The sequence below is a fragment of the Molossus molossus genome, unplaced genomic scaffold (genome assembly GCF_014108415.1).
Source record: "Molossus molossus isolate mMolMol1 unplaced genomic scaffold, mMolMol1.p scaffold_m16_p_8, whole genome shotgun sequence".
In the NCBI taxonomy this organism is placed as follows: domain Eukaryota; kingdom Metazoa; phylum Chordata; class Mammalia; order Chiroptera; family Molossidae; genus Molossus; species Molossus molossus.
The window spans coordinates 107,052,047-107,065,994 of record NW_023425402.1 but is presented as its reverse complement, the minus strand read 5'-3'; the positions used below and the strand labels follow the sequence as shown (position 1 = coordinate 107,065,994).

The 13,948-nt window shown below is 49.6% G+C and overlaps 1 protein-coding gene across 1 annotated transcript in view; it reads right to left on the bottom strand.

The window, feature by feature from the left end:
* Positions 1-13,948, bottom strand: part of SLC22A3 (solute carrier family 22 member 3) — a 95,769-nt gene that overhangs the window by 5,894 nt on the left and 75,927 nt on the right. The window contains exons 6-9 of the mRNA XM_036248564.1: positions 8,563-8,660; positions 8,232-8,446; positions 2,498-2,606; positions 1,693-1,805 (exon numbers count right to left, since the gene is read on the bottom strand). Coding sequence (XP_036104457.1) covers positions 1,693-1,805; positions 2,498-2,606; positions 8,232-8,446; positions 8,563-8,660 — 535 coding nt within the window. The remainder of the gene's footprint in view (positions 1-1,692; positions 1,806-2,497; positions 2,607-8,231; positions 8,447-8,562; positions 8,661-13,948) is intronic.

The window sequence follows — 13,948 nt, the reverse complement described above, 5'->3', positions numbered from 1 at the left end:
CATTTCAAACTACCGATGAGACACCACTGAATTCAGTGCTGGCAAGAGAGGTGCAGTAGTACACTGCTCTGGAGGATTTCCACCACAATGACACAAAAACAAAAAAACCTCAGGAACACAGATAATTGTAAGGATGGGGGTTTGGTGGATAAACAAAATGTAACCTTGTGATATGCATTCTCGTGACCTGGCCAGCCTAGGATCAAAGTGTGTGTGGACAGACAGGTTCGCCTGGAGGGCAGGAAGACTTCCCTGTTTGGAACTGAATGTTTTGTTTACATGTGAATAGATAAGGTTTGCATGACAAAGGGTTGGCGGAGCACCCCGAGAGGATAATGGGCGTGGAAGCCCAGGCGAGAATGGATTTGTTACTATTTTTTTAATCTTTGATGTCTCTTTTCCATAAAAAGTGAGAGACAGGGCTTGGCTGTATGGTGAGCAGAGGCACCATCTCAAGGAAATAATTTACCTAAATCAACATGTAACCTGGGGAACCACTCTGCAAATAAATTAGAATGCATCCAGAGATCTGGAGCATTTTGCTCTCTTGCTGTGCTCCCCCTCACTCCTACCAGCATGTGCTTGTAGTTCACTGTGTTGTGCTGACCGCCAGCAGGTCGAGAGAGATGGCACATAATGGTAAATGCAAATAAATTAGGAACCGCTGAGGTTGGAGGACCTGTTATCTGTTTTTCGTGTATTGTGTACACCTTAATTTTTAGCAGCACCTGGTTTGACAACTGGCTCTCTGTGAAGGCAGGGCCTGCACTCCAGCACCAGCTCACCCAGCAGTCACTGCAGCCCAGACCCCTCTCCTGAATGCAGGGCTCCAAGACCACTCCATCTGGGGTGAACGATGGCACTCTCTTTGCTTTTTCGTGCTGGCTAGACTCAGCACTGAGCTGCATGATCAGATCCCATGAAATCATTTGGAATATTCTTGTACTGATTTCACTGGGGTCAAAGGGTGGGAAGATGACTCAACTGTTCCCAGCACTGTTAGGGCTTTTGCATCACTCAGCAGGTATGTCCTCATGGATTCAATATTTTCACTGCAATTTAAACTGAGTGATGAATGAAAATGGGAGAGATGGAGGAAAGTTAGGTGGGGTTGGAGCCAACTTGTGTCCTTCTTGCTGAGGAGATGAGGGGGCTGTGAGCTCCCAGCAGAAAGGCTGGGATGGACCTTGAGAAGCACTGGATGCATTACTTTGAGGTCCCTGCTGACCTGGGATTCAATCCCTTCATGGGTTCCATGAAGAATGGGGGGAGGAATAAGGGGGTGAATTGGGAGGCACCAAAGAGGCTGTGCTAGATTGTGAGGGGTCTGTGCCCTCTGCTCTTTCAGCATGGTAGCTCAGAGCAAATGAAGATATGATGTTGATAGATACAGAACACTTAATACTATCATTGGTTTCCAGGCTTCTCTGAAACAGACTGAAGGCCTAATTCAGCGTCATGAAAATGACTGGCCTTTAATTATTCCCAATATCATAAAAGAGTTTTGTGGCATTTGATTTTAACTCAGAACCTAAGCAAAGAAACGGTGTCCCATTTCATCGTAATCAGGTCGGCTTCTCAAACCAAGCAATTGTGATAAAAATGCTCAGCGCCTGCCATGAATACAGAACCTAACAGTGCAGAGAACGTGGATGGACGCACTTCAGAGCAGTATGTCAAATGAGTTCTTACCAAAAATGATAAGCGGCAGTTCCAGCCAAACGGCTGCCAGTCGGAAGAGCAGAAACGGGGCTATGATCCCCCCAAAGTCACATAAACCGGAGCAGAGTGAAACTCCAAAGTTTCTGTAGATAAAAAAATCGTTCAGATGTGTAAGTAACAAAGCACTTGTGACCGTATTTTCCAGTTCTGTGTTCTGAGCCTTGAAGCTGACTACTCTCGCGCACATCTGGGCAGGCGCCGAGCGGCCGAGGCTGCAGAGCCTGCTGGGCTGGCGGGAGGCAGTCTTCCATCAGCGGCTCACTCGCCGCCCTGCCAGCTCTGTGACACTTAAGTGCCACCTTGGCACCCTAGCCGGACAGTCAGCTGTGCCACGAACATTCCTCCAGGAAAGGAGGCTAATTTGCACGGGACCTGCGCACCGCTGCTTTGTCCGGCAGTAACTGGCTGCTCACAGCGACCAGCTACGGAACGTGGGGGGCTCAGAGGCTGTAGCCTTTAACCAGGTGACGCAGGCTAGGACGATTAGCCCGCATGGCAGCAGGTGCACTAGCCAGGTGTTCTGATCCCGAGCCCAGTGCCTGTCCAGAAAGCATGGCTGTGTGAGAAGGTACGGATACGGGAACGACTTCTACCCCGAGGCATGGAGGACACCATTGCAGAAGCCGCTGACTCAGAGCAGGTCATCCTGACGGCCGAATCTGGCCCAAGGGAGTATGTCATCAAGCTAAGACAACTATTTCATGGATTTTAAGTCAACCTCAAACACTCGGCCGCAGTTACTTAGGAGAAACCATAACATGGAGGTTGGAATTACCGTAGTGTTGTTGGGTACAATTCTGAATTCACCAAGTAGACAATTTCAAAGGCCATGGTTATCCCCAGTCTTCCCAAGGTAGCAACCGTGCTCCTCAACCATGGAATTCCTGAAACACAGAGAGTTCGGAGGGAAGTGAGGGCCGGGCTAGCAGTTGGGTTTCCCAGAACCGTGAGAGGCGCTGGCTTAGTTCCCTCAGCCCCGAGGCTTTGCTAATTTCCAGCACCAATGATCGGTATCTTCTGATACGGTGGCCAGATTTCAACAGCCACCAGCACCACCAGGATGGTGGCTAATACTCTAGCGTGCTAACTGCATTTCTGAGCAGGACAAGGTCTTAGAAATACGATTCGAGAACCACATGCAGAATGGCCACGGCGCTGAGAACAGCGTTCTGAGCTGTGCCTTCCTAGGAGGGCTTGAGCACAGTGGCCTTTGTCCAGAAGGCGGCCTTCGCCGTCGGGTGCCCATGGGTTCCTTCTGTTCAGACCCCTAGTGATGACCCCCGGAACAGCCTGCACAAAGCTCCTTTGGTTTGTGAAGAACAGCAAGGCTTCGAGGGCTGGGCCTCTGGGAAGGGGCATGATGCCGTGCTTTGCCACCAGGATTGCCACCCACTGTCTTCCTCACCCCCAGTCTTGCCACTTTCCCCAAGAAAAGATCCAGAAGAGCCCGATTCTGAAGTACCAGGCGGCCCATTCATTGACAAATACACTGTTTTAGGGCTCCTCTGGTTGAACGAGGAGCTAGTGAGAAACACCAAAAGTTCTTTATTAAATATTTTCCTTCTCCTGTGTTTTAAAGGAAGGAGTAAACCATTTCTGTGCTAAAATATCCGTGCTCCAGACCTCCCGAGCTGTGCGGTTCCTGGCGCCCTCCAGGGGACCCGCTTGAGGCCACGAGACTGCGGGGCAGGGGCACCCCGTGCTCAGCAAAGCAGAGGGCACGTGGCCTGTCTCCCCCCAGCTTTGGAAATGAAACCCTGCCCTTGACAGTCATACTTTTCATGCTCACTCAGCACTGCTGAGGTTCCTGTCTCCTAGAATGACTGCACTTTCCCGAAGGTATGGTTTTGGTAGGGACATGGGCATGGATGAGGAGGATGACAGAAAAGAACTGAGTTCAGTGGGTCGGTGCATGTTCTCCGAAGAGCAGTCAACAGATACAGAGCCCAGACCCACTGATACAACAGTTGTCTAGGAGGGCGAGCAGCGGAAGACCGTGGGAATCCAGGCCACGCAGGGAGGCTCCGGTGCCCGAGGCGTCCATCGCAGACTGGCCGAGGCGGCCCGGCAGGCTTGATGTTTCCCAGATGAGATCACCTCAGGCTCTCCCAGGAGCACCCCAGAGAGCAGGGAGCCCTGTGGATGCGCGGGGCCCCATCCGCGCTGGCACAGAACAGCTGTAAACATGTGTCTTATTCAGGCTCTGTTTTCCCATGAAAGCCAGGAGGGACTAGGAAATGCATTCCACCCCTTCCTTCGGTGAGCAGGTGGTTCGTTGCCAGGTGCTGGGGAACGGAATGTGGGAGCCGGTGCCCAGATTCCCTGGGCCCCAGCCCGACTGGGCAACCACCCACTGCGCTCAGGCGGAAGAGAAGAATGTAGCCTGCTAACACAAAAAGAACTTGATTATCCAATTAGGTTCTTAAACTACAGATTTTTTCTACTGAATCAAGATTGTTCTATAAGCGAGTCCCACTGATAACTTCAATGACAAATTAAATTTACAACTGAGACTAGAACAGTTTGCTGGAAAGAACCAGACAAAAATCAAATTAAAGTGCACACCCACACACACATGAAACATCTAGTCAATTCAGAAAATCATTCACCAAACGCTATAACGTTGACACGCTTGAGGAGACGTGGTTGATCCTATATGATGACCTTAACCTGAAAGACCCTCATCTCATTCCCAGCTAGGGGCCAAGACTTCACTGCAACCACACAGGCACAGAGATCTTGTTGAAGCCTGCGACAGAGGTCCCACAGGCACTAGCGTGGGAAATGAAACAATGTATCAGAAAGTGCAATGGGTGTGTGAATATTATACAAAATCTCTCGCTCACCCAGGAATGTGCTAAGTCATGGTGGCAGTAGACATCTCTTGATAACAATGACCAAAAAACAAAAAACAAAAAAAACCACCAGACAATTTAAACATCAGTACCGAAGCTGCAACTGTCTTTCATAGTGTCAAGAGAACTTAGAGAAAGAGGTCCCTCTGAATGGGGATTTGGTCAAGCTTCTCAAGATTCCTGGGAATAATACCTCAATGTTTGAAGAAAGAATGCAGGATTTTATTTATTTTATTTTATTTTTTGAGAGAGAGAGGAAGGGAGAGGAAGAGATAGATAGAAACATCGATGAGAGAGAACATCGACTGGCCACCTCCTGCATGACCGGGAATCGAACCGGCTACCTCCTGATGCTCCACCACTGAGCCACACCAGCCGGGCCAGAATGCAGGATTTTAAACAAACACAATTTTGCATCTCCTCTGAATGTATCATCGGTTCTAAGTTTTGAAATAACATTTAGTGAACATCCCTAACAGAGATGTTACTTTTCACTTAAATAGAAATAAAAATAGAAGTCAGACTTGCCCCCACCGCTAGGTCTGCAGCCATCCTGAATCAACTCAGGAGGAAGACGGCAGATGGGGTGGGGGTGGGGGCAGAGGAAGCTCTTTCCCTTCGGACTTCAGAGCTCAGCGCTTCGGTTTAAGGCGGTGTCTTAGGTGAGGACACGTGCCACCAGAAAGACGTCTTCTTCCACGGTCTCATTCTTCAGACCCTGACAAGCCGTGCTCAGTGGAGGGGAAGCCAGTTAAACTTCTCTGAAAGGCTCCCAGCATTCTCCACAGGGCCTGTCACCCTGCCGATGTCCTCCAGAGGGACTGAGGGGCACATTGTTCTAGTGGTCATTGAAAAGCCCAGTAACCAAGTCTAGAAGCTCTTTAAGTGGACGTAAGGACGGCCAACTCTAGGGAGGACCTGTTAGTATCTGGTACGCCCATGGATTTGACGCTTATTCTTGTCAACCAGACCACATGTGACTATGAAAACAGCTGAGTGTGCGGAATATATACATAAAGTGTCCAAAATAGAGCGATCATTCGACACTGCCAAGAACAAGTCTAAGGCTTAGGATGAGCAGTGACATCTACAAACTAAAGCGGGTCAGACTACACAAACAAGACTCTTCTTCGCCTAGAGCTCCCAATAGACGACAGTGCTCTCTACGCATCGGCTTGAAGCCCACCGGCCCCCTTACGTGAAAGTGGTTTGCACATCCGGCCCCATGTGCTTTCTGGGGCCTGCCGAACCCAGCACACGTTAAAACCGTCCCCAGCGCCTAGGGCGGGAGGAGCCCTTGCAGGACAAGTGTGCCTCGCGGGCTGGTGGCCACACCGTCATCCGTCTTTCTCCTCACTTTCCTAACTTCACGCACAGTGATCACTTCATTCCCGTTCCGCGGGCGAGGGGAACAGACGACCTCACCTTAGGGAACTCCATTTTTAAATTACACCCCGAACTATGCAGCGCCAAAGCCAAACGAAGTGAAAAGAGGGGTCCCCAGCATTCCCCACGTGTCCTTCCACTGCCGCTGCACTCCACCCCCGAGGGCAGGCGCTGCTTTCCTGTCCCGGCTCTATGCCCCCTGCTGGTTTAGTGGCGGCTGTGAACACATACTAAATAGACGTGTATTGGCCGACAGCTCTTATAGAGATTCTCCACCTCTTAGAATGAGTGTTGAACAGTGTCCCCCCAAATTCATGTCTGCCCAGAACCTAAGAACCGGACCTTATTTGGAAACAGGGTCTTTGCGGCTGTAATAGTTCAGGGAAGGTGGTGTGAAGGAGGCGGCGGAGACGGTGGATATCAAGCGATGCCAGCAAGCCTCCGGAGCCAGGGGAGAGGTGCGGGCCCGATTCCCCTCGGGACCTCTGGAAGGAACCAGCCCGGCCGGCCAACCCCAGCAGCTGGCAGAGTGGGAGGGCACCTTCACCCAGAGCCGCAGGGAGCCTGGCCCTGCCATACCCTGTTCCAGGCTCCAAGGTGAGAGTCCATTTCAGTGTTCCCCGCCGCCCAGAGGGTGGCGCCTCCTTACTGCACACCCAGGAAATGAATACGCCCCAGAAAAGCAAGAGAAATGTGACCGGTCAGGTCTGTGGTCATCAGCCAGCCCAACAAGACACAGGACTTGACCTCCTTTGCCCCTTCTGTTCTGGAGATGGCAGTTCTGTAATTTACTGACATCGGGTCTACATGAAGCTTGGACGTCAGACGCCCTCCCGTAATTCATAAACTCCTCTGTACATGGCCGCTCAGATGCCACAACGACATCCAGTCTTCCCTGGTCCTCGGAGGATTCGCAGGAAAAGGCGGCCTGTCGCACGCTGGCACAAAGCAGTGCCAGGCAACGGCTCTCCCGTCACCCGCACCCCGCGCCCCAACACAGAAACGATTAGCTCGCTCGCACCCCGTGCCCCTGGGGGGTTGACAGGCTCCCTCTGCCCGGCACCTGCTGTGCCCCGTGCAGAGATGACCTGGGCCATAGGAACTGTGTATCTGGACACAACCTCTGTACCAGTCATCAGTTCCTGGGCGGCTGCGCCCTCAAACGTCTCTGAAATACTCCCCTCCCATCCAGGCCCGGCTGCTGCCACCTTAATCCGTGCTCTCAGCACCTCTCCCTCACGTCGTTGTCCAAACTGCTGCCGCTATGGGAGGCCCCCGCCCCTCCTCCCGCAGCTCACAGGGCCAGAAGCAGGCTCCCCACCCGGCCAGCAGCCATGACAGAGGGCTGGGCTCCTGGGCCCCCCAGGTGATTCCTGCTCCCGGAACCACATCCCCGTTGGAAAAAGTCAAGCCAGCTTCCCTTCTGTCCTGCGTTCCTGTCCCTTCCTCCTCTGGGCCCCGTGCTCACCTTCTGCCGACGCCCCCTCAGATGAATCACTCCTCACACCTACTTATTTTTATTTTCGCGCCAGTTCTGAAGCCCGTGAGGACTTCTGTGAAACCACTCGTCACCGTGAGCTGCGAGAGTATCGCCCTGTCTCCACCCCACTCTAGGCTGGGAACCTTTTGGACTCAAAACCGTGGTTTCGTTCCCCTGGGCCCTCCGCGTCCCGCAGAGGCTGGTGACGCGGCTGATGCTCGGGAAATACCGCAAGTACTGTCCCTGCGGTCACAAGTCAGACAAAGGCGGTCAAAAGGAAACCCCGCCCCACGACCGAGATGTCACTCACTGTCTGTTACCTCCATAAATGAACCTAGAAGAGGAGGAAACAGAAAAGTCTGTAGAACCAATAGCTCCCACTCGGAGTCCTTAGGGCGGTCTGGAAGGAAAGCAAGTGTCGTGATGAAATGTGCCCAGGACCGAGATGTGATGCACGGACAGTGTCCCCACTGTGGGTGAGTCTGACTGAAGATTCGACTTGGAAGCCCTGGCCGTTTGGCTCAGCGGTTAGAACATTGGCCCGCGGTCCAGAGAGTCCCAGTTCAGTTCCCACTAAGGGCACGTACCTCAGTTGCAGTTTGTCCCCGGCCCCGGATGGGGTTGTGTGGGTGGCAGCCAGTCGATGTGTGTCTCTCACATCGATGTTTCTCTCTCTCTCCCCCTCCCTCTCTCCCTCCCTCCCACTCTATCTGAGGACAAATGCAAAACTGTCCCCTCGGGTGAGGATAGAAATAAATAAATAAAGGCCTGACTCGGAAGACGATTACCTTCAGGCAAGAATGCGGTGACCAGGCACGCCACTCCCGCCACGATGTTGCTGGCTGCAAAGGGGAGACGCCGTCCGAAACGCTCGATGGTCAGGAGGATGAGCAGGGCGCCCGGCAGCTCCACGACCCCCGAGATGAAGAAGTCGAGGTACAGGTTGCCGCCTATGAGCCCCAGGCGCATGATGAGCCCTTGGTACACCACCGCGCTGGTGAACCTGCGAGACAGTGGGAGACAGTGGAGAGCCAGGAAGGGGTGGCGCCCGCCTGGCGGAAGACAGGGCGCGGTGCAAATTTGACACAAGCTTTGGAAGCCATCACGAGTCCAACTTACCAAGCAAACATAAGTATAAGTGTGCACTTCCTCATTTGGGGAGTTCTCACCAGATCTAAAAAGGATGGATTACTAACTTCCTCATCTGTAACAGTGATCTACACAAGAGAAGCAGATTTCAGTAGCAATACACAGCAAGGAACACCTGCATATTACAGACTTGTCATTGACCAGGTTCAAAGCTACCGGACCGATGACCTTCCCGGACTGACTCGGCTCTTTCACTAGTACATCTTAACACCTTCAAGGTTTGGTCCTCTAGCCTTTCAACCGGTCAAGTTCACAAAGATGTGGTTGTCGTGCTGAGAACCTCATGCTAAACTATTATTACTGGCAGGAGTGTAAACTGAGCAAACACGGAAAAAAAGGGGTGTTCGAAAGTCAAATACATTTGTGTGTTTATTAAGTTGGAGAAAATCAGCGTAAAAGTGGTCAAAGCAGGTGGGAACCAAAACACGTGTCTCTTAATCTTTTAAAACCTTAAACCTGTTGACAGATGAGAAGGAGGAATGTTAAGGTCAAGAGCAAGCCTGGCAGCAAAGGCATCGCTTTGTTTCTGTCCATCTAGCATCCTTTTGACCCAGAAAAATTCACCTCATCCCTTGTGGGGCCACCCAAGAAGTTGGCCTTTTCTGTAATTCAATTAAATCAAGATTGCTGTTTGCCTCTGGTGTATAATTTGTGATAAAACAAAGCCGAACAGCCAACCCTCCATGACCACAGCTGCTTCCAAAGGAATCACAACCCTATTCCCGAGTGACAATGGTTTCCCGTTTCCATGAGCTAGCACATTCTGCAACCTCTGTTTGGAGGGACAGCCCTCCCCAGTGCCGACTGCCTCTCCACTGGGAGGTCTTGCCTCAACGCAGGCAGAATGAATGACTCCAATCTGTGCTTCTACTCACCAGACCTCTGTCCCTGGACCCACCACCACACACTCTGCAGGTCTACGTACCGCCCCCTCCGTGAGCTCGGGAGCTCTTGGAGGGCAGGGACTGTATCGTAGCACCGAGCAAAGTGCCTGGTGTTCAATCGGCATTCGGGTGATGACTGAATGTTGAAAGAAGAGAACAAGGGCCCTGGCCATGTATGGACCCTGCTGTCTGTTTAATTCAACTCCAGATCTGGCCCAAATTGAGTGCAAATCTGGACACATTTTCCCCAAGCCTTTGAGCCAGAAGTCCCTGTACCAGCAGTCGTAGGAATTTGGCTTTGAGTACATTCACACTGATAGTTAGTGGTCAATGAGCTATTCTGAACCTCATACTCAACAGCCAACCAAAGCCCGCTCTCTCTTGCCTATGCTTGCTTCAGGGAAAGTCCAACGCGTGCAAAAGATGACTGCAAAATGCATGTCTTCAGATCACTTTCTTTCCCTAAGTCTTTCCAACATTGTGTTTCTTCTAGACCGAGACCCATATTTTTCACCTATAAACATCTCTTAAATTAGGACATGTCCTACAACTGAGCTGATGAGAAAACAATGTGTCATCGTTTAAATAGCACAGTTTTCTTATTTAGTGATACATAAAATGATGATGCGTCTTAAAATAAAAAGTGTCTTAGGGTCAATGAAACAATAATAGCTTCCATGACAATGCTCGTGAAAGACTCCTAATTGGTTCCACCATCCATTCTTTTCCCTTTTGAAAACAGGATCCACTGAATTGTAGCTGGCCACATGCTGCCGAGCTGAAGTCACATCTTCTACCTGTCTTTCACCTGTGGGTGGCCCTGTGGCTAAGATCTCAGAGTTGAGGTGGAAGCCAAGGTCTAGGTCCCGTCCTTTAAAAAGGAAGTGGATTGTTTTTCATTCACTGGTGTTCCCTTCCTGAAGGGTGGGAGAAAAAGACACTGGTGAACCAATGCCAACCATGCAACCTATCACAGGTGATGGCGGAGCACAAGACAAATGGAACCCGGTCTTCGAAGGTCTCACTGAGCAGAGCCACCCTCCAGAGCACTGTTCTGAGTAGTTTGATGAAATCTTGCACTGTTCTGCTGTCCCACCTTGGACTTGACTCATCCCATTGTCCAGAGTGTCCACGCTATACATGCTACCAACCCGTCGGTCACCCAGCAGCCAGGCGGATTATCTGATCAACTTTCATGGCATCTCGATGCTCGTGATCAAGTCACCCTTATTTTACTTAACAATGGCCCCCCAGCACAATTAGTCATGGTTCTGAGCTGTTTCCAAGTGATCAAATAACTGAGCATCTCTTGCCTGCATGCTGGCTATGTTAATGCCACTTTTTCCTGATCAGATCTCTAGGCCGGTTAAGTCACTTCATGACCACGAGATTACGATGTGATAGGTTTCAACAAGACTACAGAGGTCTGCTAGTCAAACCCAGAGTTCGGCCAGACAATAAGTACTTTGGGTTTTGTGGGCTATAAGTCTCTGTTGGAACTACAGTTGACCCTTGAAAAATGTGGGAGTTAGGGGTGCAGTCAGAGATCTGTGTATCACTTATGTCCACCTTCTGCATATGTGGGGTCCAGCTGTGGATGGAAAATACGCTCGACTCTTGAACAACTCGCAAACAGTTCCAACCTGCACTGTTCAAGGGCCAACTTACTTAACTTTGCCTTTGTAGTATGAAAGCAGCCACAGATGAATACATAAATGGATGACTGTGGCTGAGTTCCAACAAAACTTTATTTACAAACACAGGCAGCAAGCCAGGTCTGGCCCACAGGCTGCAGATTGCCAATCTCTGAACTAGAGGGTTAGTGCTGGAGGAACTCATGCAGATACTACTCGTATTTCCATTACAGAGAAGACGTTGAGGCACAGGAAAGCTAAGTAGCTTACCCAACGAGGACTGAGACAATAAGTAGATGAACCAGGAGGATGGTACCTAAGTCTGCATTGCTAACCATTATGCTGTACAGTGTTGGCAGTATGCAGAGTTTAATATTTATTTCGTTGTTTATAAGTATCTTTGGAGAACCGAAAAATGGCGGCGGAGTGAACGGAGCTACACAGACCGTCTCCCAGAACCAAACTGGAATTACAACTATAACACAGACAAATCGACGGGAAAAACCAACAGAAAAGCAGCTTGCGAGGACCATACAACGAGGGACACTGACTCCATCCCGGTAGGCTTGCGAAGGCGCGAGACGGGGCTGGGAGCCCACGGTCGGCAGCTCGGCAGCGGCCTCAGCTGGGAGCAGCGCCCTCGGGTCACACTCCCAGGCGGCCCCACAGCGCAGCCGGGACAGAGGCTGCAACAGCCACAGCCACTCACCTTGGGCTCCGGCGGAGGGAGGGCGGACTGCACTGGAGCTGTGTCGGGACACTCGGGGTTTGGAGGGCGCTCAGAGCTTTGGCTGAGTGCAGCCACTCAGGACGGTGGCCACATTGCTCCTTCCCAGGGCTCTGGGGAGAGGCAGCAGCCCCTCCCTCGGAGATCCAACCCCACCCTGTGGCCATTGAAGAGCTAATTGAGGCTCACTAACAACCAGCATCTGCCCCACCCTCCTGAAAGCCCCTTGGCTGAGCACCAGAGGGAGTTTTACAATCAACTGACAACCCAAAATGGATCAATTAACCTAGACTGCTAGCCTCCAGGCAAAAAGCTAGAGGATAACAGTACGTTTCCTGGGCTGGCAACTTTAACCAGGAAAGTAAGACTTGACAGTGGTGTTCAACGTGGGTCCGCCCTCGCTCATCTAAACACAGGAGAGGGAGCCACAAACAGCAGAACACCAACACCCACAGGGAGAACTTGACAGGCTCCAAAGCCCACAGTGATAGCCAAAATGGTGAAACACAGAAACAGAAGCCAAATGAAAGAGCAAGACACCTCCACCGAAGATGAGATCAATGTGGAGCAATTAGGCGTGTTAACAGAGCTAGAATTCAGAGCCATGATCTTGAGGAAGCTGAACAGCATGAGTAAGGACATAGAGACACTGAAAATAAGCCAATTGGAAATTAAAAACCAACAAGAAGAGATAAAAAATGACATATCAGAAATGAAAAACACATTGGAAGGTTTAAAAAGCAGAGTAGGGGAAGCTGAGGACCGGATCAGTGAATTAGAAGACAGGGTCGAAAAAATCAACCAATCAGAAAACAAAAGGAAAAAAACTTAAAAAACAGGAAGACAGCTTAAGAGAACTATGGGACAACTGGAAACATAATAATATTCGCATCATAGGAGTCCCCGAAGAAGAAGAAAATGAGCAAGGGATAGAGAATATATTCAAAAAAATAGTGAGAGAAAACTTCCCTAATTTGGTGAAGGAAGAAGGCATTCAAGTTCAAGAAGCACAGAGAGTCCCAAGTAAGAAGAACCCAAACAGGCCCACACCAAGACACATAGTAATTAAAATGCCACAAATTAAAGACAAGGAGAGAATCCTAAAAGCAGCAAGAGATAAGCAACAGGTTACCTACAAAGGGAACCCCATAAGGCTCTCAGCTGACTTCTCACAAGAAACACTACAGGCCAGAAGGGAATGGCATGAAGTAATCAAAGTCATGAAAAACAAGAATCTGAATCCAAGACTACTCTACCCAGCAAGGCTATCATTCAAAATAGAAGATCAAATAAAGAGCTTCCCAGACAAAAAAAGGCTAAGGGAATACATTAGCACCAAACCAGCACTGCAAGAAATGTTAAAAGGACTGCTGTAATTAGCAGTAGAAATGGGAAGAAAAATAGAACCACACTAAACAAAAATGGCAATAAATAAGTACATATCAATAATCACCTTAAACGTAAATGGATTGAATGCTCCCATAAAGAGACACAGAGTAGCTGATTGGATAAGAAAGCATGACTCATCTATATGTTGTTTACAAGAGACCCACCTCTCAATAAAAGACTCACATAGGTTGAGAGTGAAGTGATGGAAAAAAATTTTCCAAGCAAATGGAAAGCAAAAAAAAGCTGGGGTAGCAATTCTCATATCTGATAAAATAGATTTCAAAATGAAGACCATAACTAGAGACAAAGACGGCCACTACATAATATTGAAAGGATCTATCCAACAGGAAGATATAACCTTGATAAACATATATGCACCCAATATAGGAGCACCAAAATATATTAAAAATCTTCTGGAGGACTTCCAAGGAGAAATCGACAACAATACAATCATAGCAGGGGACTTCAACACCCCGTTGACAGCACTGGATAGATCCTCTAGGCAAAAAATTAGCAAGGAAACAGAGACTCTAAATGAAACACTAGACCAAATGGATTTAATAGATATCTACAGAGAATTACACCCCAAAACTACAGAATACACATTCTTCTCAAGTGCACATGGGACATTCTCAAAGATAGACCACATGATAGGACACAAACTAAATCTCTACAAGTTCAAGAAGATTGAAATCATATCAAGCATCTTCTCAGATCACAAT